This window comes from Meles meles, chromosome 18 (genome assembly GCF_922984935.1).
Source record: "Meles meles chromosome 18, mMelMel3.1 paternal haplotype, whole genome shotgun sequence".
Lineage (NCBI taxonomy): Eukaryota > Metazoa > Chordata > Mammalia > Carnivora > Mustelidae > Meles > Meles meles.
This window is the reverse complement of record NC_060083.1, coordinates 60,877,447-60,883,193: the sequence shown is the minus strand read 5'-3', so window position 1 is coordinate 60,883,193 and position 5,747 is coordinate 60,877,447. Positions and strand designations below refer to the sequence as shown.

Sequence of the window (5,747 nt, the reverse complement as noted above, 5' to 3'; positions counted from 1 at the left end):
GTGAAAGCACGTGTCTCTTTTTTGTGGGTGTTTTTTTTTAAGATTTTATTTTTGAGAGAGAGCACAAGTGGGAGGAGGGCGGAAGGGAGAGGGACAAGCAGATTCCCCACTGAGCAGGAGCCCAGTCCCAGGACACGGACATCATGACCTGAGCAGAAGTCAGACACTTAACTAGCAGAGCCACCCAGGGGCCCCAGAAGCACTTTTGTCTTACAGCCTGGGATGCTGGGTCTCACTGTAGACAGCTCTGACGTGACACGGTGTGTGTGGGGGGGGGATTTCCTTCCAGATCCTTTTCTAGCGCTACTAGTCTTTTCGCAGCGCCATTTTAACTGAGAAGCGACCACGAAGCATGTTCTGGGAACATTTGCTTGCTCTTCTGAGTTTCAGGACAAAATGGGTGGCCGGAGGGACCTGGGGCCCAGGATGGAAAGACAAGGCTACGGTCAGGGCTGCCAGCTGGGGCTGTGGGGTCAGGTTTTATTTGTGAAACAGACATTTGATAGCTCAGGAGCCCAGAAGACTAGCTCAGCTGCACCTTGTAAAATGGGCTGTCAGCGGCTTACATGGAAGCAAGAGTCCACTGGGGTGGCCGAGCCCCTCTCCCAACTCCGGTGCAGATGGGATCAGGGTTCTGGGGTAGCCTCCTCGCCCTGGCTTGCCTCTCCCCTTTGTTCTACTCCAGCTTGCTAGTGACAGGCTCTGAATCACGGGCGTTCACAGAAGCACATTAGTTGCTACTCAGGATTTTCAAACTAACAGGTCCACTTTTGACAGTCCCTGCTATCATTGCTCCCAAAGGGGAAAGAGATGCTTCAGGGACCCTGACCTCTCCTGCCAGAGATGGGCTCTCTCCCTCGGGGCAGGCCGGGCCCACGATGAGCTCCGTAGGTGCTAACCCCTGGCTGCAGGAAGTGGAGGCCTGGGGCTCCTCACTCTGCTAGGAGGGGCTGGGAAGGAGAGAGTTACCAAGGAAGGGACATTCAGTGGGGCAGCTCCCAGGTGCCCCCCCACCCCAACTCCAGCAAGGGCACAGCAGGGCCTTGGCAAGGCAGTCCAGAGAAAGAGTCTTGTTTACTGGCTGAGCACAGTTGCTATTTTAAGATGCCGCGGAGGGCAGTGTGAGGCACGAGACCCCAGACAAGGGAGAGTGTGCGCAGGCGTACGCTAGGCATACCAGTGGGGCAGAAGCTGTGACTATTAAAATGCAAGTTCATAAAGCACCCCCTTCCCAGGGTGCACCCCAGAGCGGAATTTCTCTTGGACCCCTAGGCTGAGGCCCAACGAATGACAATGGAGATTATGAACGAGAAAAACGTTTATTCTGTCTTGGGATCCATCTACTAGAACCAAGGATCTGTCGTCTTACCCCCAGGCTTCTTAGTACATTCAGAACAGCCCGGGGTGCGGCGGGGGGCTGTGGGTGCACCCCACACCTAACAGTAGCAGGATATTTACATAAAGCTGGGTGTTTCCGATCAGGCAAAGCCCCTCCCTGTTGCTAGGGGGTGGGAACAAGAAGGAAGGGCTACCCCGTGCCCCTGCAGTGAGCAGACCAGCATCCACCCAGAGGTCCAGGCACAGGGAAGGGAACCCCAGATCCAGGAGCAAGCAGACACGACAGCAGTGGGCCCGGGGCTGCCAGCTCCCAGAGCAGGCGGGAGGCTGCGGGCACGACAGCGCCAGGAGGTGGGAAACAAACCTGAGTGAGCGGGAAAAGGGGCCTCGACCCCGCACCAGCAGCAGAGCGGGGGGTGGGGGTGGGGGGGCTCGCAGCCTCCTCTTTGGCACAGAACCCCAAGGCACTATGGCCACCACGGCCTGGACCTGAGCCTGCCTGGGCTGGGCAGAAGCTAAGGCACTTGTCAAAATGGTGTGTCGGGCCCGTCCAGCTCTTTCAGCTGGCTGGGGGTCATGAAAAGCAGTAACAAAACACATCTGGCTAAAAACCCTTTTCTAGAAAATGCCCTCGAGGAGTGGTGGGTGAAGGCCCTGGGGCAGAGGCCCTTGGGGCTGGGGCTCTGCACCAGCAGCCAGGGAGGGGGGAAGCAGGGGCCCTCCAGGCTGTGCGGCGGCTCCCATGGGCACACCGGTGGGGGTGGGGGCGCACAGCTCCAGGAGGCAAGGCTCATGGGAGGAGTCCAGGCCAGCGGGGAGGCCCCTCTCCCCCGAGCACCTTTCCTGCCTCCCTTACCAACCCCGGCTGCAGCTCAGTACACGGGGGGCGGCTGGTAGCCCTCAGTGGTCTCCGCGTTCTGGGTGAAGGGCGGCTGTTGGTAGTTGTCTACAGACGCTCCAGGGTAGGAGGCATAGGCCGTGCTGGGGTCCGGAGTGGGGTCTACGTAGTTCTGGATGAAGTCGTCCACTCCAGCCTTGTAGCGCTGGTAGGCCAGGGAAGCCAGCGCACCCTGCAGGGAGCCCCGAGTTTCGGGTTCCTCAGCCTTCCACCACCCTTCTCCTAAGGCACTGCCGCCCTCGTCCGCCCCGGCCCACCTACCCAGGAGAAGATGGAGAAGAAGCTGAAGGTGATAGCCGCCCGGGCCGAGTCGGCCCCTACCAGCACATCTTCCTTCTTGGTGGCTGCCCACTGGTTGGTAAGGAAGCAGAAGCCAACGAACCACAGGAAGGTCCAGAGAGCTGGGAAGAAGGCCCGGAGAGCAGGGTCAGCAACGCGGAGGGGGCGTGGGGCTGTTCAGCGACCCAGGAGGGGCCCCCTGTGGTGGGGGGATGGGTGCGGGGGAGGCCCTGGGCAAGGATCTCCCAGAAGCTTCCAGGCGTGTGAAGGCCGCTGATGCAGGAGCCAGGGTGGGGACCGGGGAGCCTGGCTCCAGAGCCCTGTGACCATCGCTCAACACTGGTGGGCTTTGGCAGACTGACAGAAATCCCTGTGCAAAGGCCCGCGTCCTCGAGTGGGGCGGGGACCCCCGGGCTGCTCCGGCCCCCCACGCCAGGTTGATTGCCGAGGCCCTGCAGTCCCAGAGCTCCAGGGCTTTGGGGAACACTGGCTGCTCCTATTTACCTCCCCAAATAGAGCGGGGTGCCGCTGGAAGGTACCTGAGAAGAGCAGGTCGCCGATGACCAGGTATTTGCGGTCAGTGGCGTTGCTGATCTGGGGGAAATAGGCATCAACCACCAAGAAGAAGGCCGAGGCCAGGAAGGCCAGCACCCCGATGGCGCTGCCGTAGCCGCACGCGTCCTGGTTGTGGTTGAAAATGCAGTACTGCTGTTTGGACTGGTGGGTGTTGCTGTATCCCTCGCCGAAAATGCACGAGAACACAATCAAGGCAAAGACCTGGGCGGACAGGGGGGCATGAGCTGAGCGGGCACCGGACAACCCACAGCGGGACACACATGATGGGGACCCCGGACTCTCCCACCGCGGCTCTTCCCCTCTGGGCGTGGGTCAGGCTCTGCGGCTCCTTCCGAACTTGGGTCGGGAGCCGATAAGCAGGCCGCCTCCCGGTGCACAATCCCCACTTCTCCCTAATCCCTTCTCCCAGGCCACCAGCAGATGCCAGCACAGCCACCATCAGCAGGGGCAGGGCTGGGGATTCCTGGACCGGGTCCTGGTGGGGAAGAGACGGGGATCTCCTGAGAGGGGACTGCCCGGCCCCGGGCTGCCTGCCAGGAGGGGTCACCGTGGTTCAGCAGGAGACAGGCCACAAAGTCACAGAAACCCAGGCTTGGAGCCCCGCCCCCAGATCATCTTCTGCCCGAGTCACCTGTCTAGCGCCCTGTCTAGATCGTCTTCTGCCTGAACACCTGGGTGGTGGAGAACTCCCGCCCCGCCAGCCCCATCGTCTCAGGAAAGGCCCACCAGTGTGCTCTGAGCAGAAGCCCGTGCCCCCAAACTCCCACTTCTTGGTGCCCCCCCAACTCTTTCCTGCTCCAGCCTGGCCTCCCCAGCTGAGCCAACCGTCTTCCTGCAAGGACGGCTGGCCTCTGTGGTATCGTGTCTCTCCCCTTTGAGGGACCCCCAACCTGCTTCCTGTCCGTAAGTGAGTCCGAGCTGCCTGGGGCACCCCAGGCTCGTCTGACTGGCAAGCCCTGTGGGCACGGTTCTACACTTGGAACCCTGCAGGTCCTAGTTGGGGGGGGACAAGGGAGCAGCTCTCGGCACTTGGGAATAGCCTCATGTCCCCTCATCTCCTCCCTCAACTTCAAGGCCACCACCCCATGTCAGCAGATGCAAGGATGCAGGACTGCGTGGACACCTGGCTCTCAGTGGGAGGGGCCCAGGCCTGCCCGGCCCTGCCGGAACAAGGCCCTGTCAGTAGGCTCTGGGGCCGCCAGTCACAAACCCCACCCCCAGCTGGAGATGAAGCCGGAACTCTGGGATGCTGGGGGCAGCGTGCCAGGCCCCACTCCTGGCACAGCCATCCCGACACACGGGGCATCTGCCCCTTGGAGCAGACCCCACGATCGGGCAGGGAGGGGACATGGGTGCCACTAAGACCCTTCGTTAGGCTCCCGTCCCAGGAAGGCATGACGAGGGCACTTGGGTCCCAGCCTTCTGTGCCCACTCTAACACCTTGTCCAATTTTGGGCGCTGCTTGTCCAAGAGCCTGTGACCTCCCCCACCCCTCTGCCCCACCCTACCCCACCCCGCCCCCGTCCTGGAGGGCTCCCCTACCTCACAGGGAAGGGAACATCCTGGGGTCACCTGATCTTGGGTGGGGGAGCCGCCCCGCGGCCTGCTCCAGAGTGCAAGGCGGAATGCTGGTTCAGGGAGCCACATTGCCCCGTACCCGACGTGGCTTGGGAAAGCTCCTTCCCGGAGAATTCCCCCAGCACGGAGTCCCAGCACGCCGGCCACCTGTCCTGGAGCGGCCCCAAGCTCCTCCCACCGCCAGCAGGGCGACAGGCCTGCTCCCCGCCGTGCCTCCGCGCCACCCCGGGCCGGACCGGCCGGTGGGGGGCAGCGGGGACCGGGGGAAGGCGGGGGAAGCCGGGCCCGTGGGTGGGAGCCGACGGGGCCCGGGCCCTCTCTCCGGCCCCACGCGCGCCACCCGCACCCTCCCGGCCTCGGCCGCCGCCACCTGTCGCGCTCGCAGACTCGAGGCCACCCCCTCCCCGGCCCGGGCTCCGCGGCTCCGTCCGGTCCCCCGGCCCCGCGCCCGGCTCACCAGGCACACGACGCGCGTCACCACCTGCGGCTGCGTCAGGAAGCGCCGCAGGTCGAAGGAGCCGCCGGCCTTGGCCGCGCCGTAGGCCCCGCTCTCCATGTCGCCGTCGCCCCACCGCCGCCGCCGCCGCCGCGGACCGCCAAGGACCCAGCCACCTCCCCGCCCCGGCCCCGCCCCCGGGGCGTGGCCAGCGCGGCCCCAGGGACCGAGGGCAAAGTGCGGCTCGCCGCCAGGGGCGAGTAGAGCGGGCGGGGCCCGCGTTCCGGAGGCGGACCGCGGTCTAGCCCACCTCGTGGCCCGGCCCCGTCCCCCAGCTCGCAGAAAGGGGCCCCGGCGGGCTCGGGAAGAGAGGGAGGCACGGAGGGCCCGCCCCTCTGCCCCACCTACACTCTGCCCCTGCCGTCCCGCCTTCTTCTCCGGAAGCTCACCGGATGCCTGTCCGGGCCTCACCTGCCCAGGACCCAGGCTCATAAGCACCCGGTCTTCTCTCCCCATTGCACCCCAAACCCCAGGCCGCAGCCTGGACGCACTCCCCGACCGGCCTGTCACTCTTTGCTTCTCTGTGGAGCTAAGCCTGGGCTGGCGTTGAGCCGCCCCCCTGCCACCCCCCAAATCTTCCCC

At 64.2% G+C, this 5,747-nt stretch overlaps 1 protein-coding gene across 2 annotated transcripts; it reads right to left on the bottom strand.

The window, feature by feature from the left end:
- Positions 1 to 1,300: 1,300 nt before the first annotated feature.
- SYNGR2 (synaptogyrin 2) lies at positions 1,301 to 5,290 on the bottom strand. 2 transcript variants are annotated; one of them, XM_045986571.1, is made up of 4 exons: positions 5,127 to 5,286; positions 3,055 to 3,292; positions 2,498 to 2,637; positions 1,301 to 2,408 (listed from the first exon to the last, which is right to left on the bottom strand). In XM_045986571.1, exons 1-4 carry the CDS (start codon positions 5,223 to 5,225, stop codon positions 2,211 to 2,213), a joined length of 675 nt encoding a protein of 224 aa, XP_045842527.1. In that variant the 5' UTR covers positions 5,226 to 5,286; the 3' UTR covers positions 1,301 to 2,210. The 2 variants fall into 2 exon arrangements, with proteins under 2 accessions (XP_045842527.1, XP_045842528.1); XM_045986572.1 differs by lacking the exon at positions 2,498 to 2,637 and having other exon boundaries at positions 5,127 to 5,290.
- Between the last annotated feature and the right edge of the window lie 457 nt (positions 5,291 to 5,747).

Coding starts and splice junctions, on each gene's coding strand:
- SYNGR2 (XM_045986571.1), bottom strand. CDS start 5,225: ATGGAGAGCGGGGCCTACGGCGCGGCCAAGGCCGGCGGCTCCTTCGAC. Junction 3,293..5,126: donor TGACGCGCGTCGTGTGCCTG/GTGAGCCGGGCG, acceptor CTGTCCGCCCAG/GTCTTTGCCTTGATTGTGTT. Junction 2,638..3,054: donor CGGCGACCTGCTCTTCTCAG/GTACCTTCCAGC, acceptor CCTTCTTCCCAG/CTCTCTGGACCTTCCTGTGG.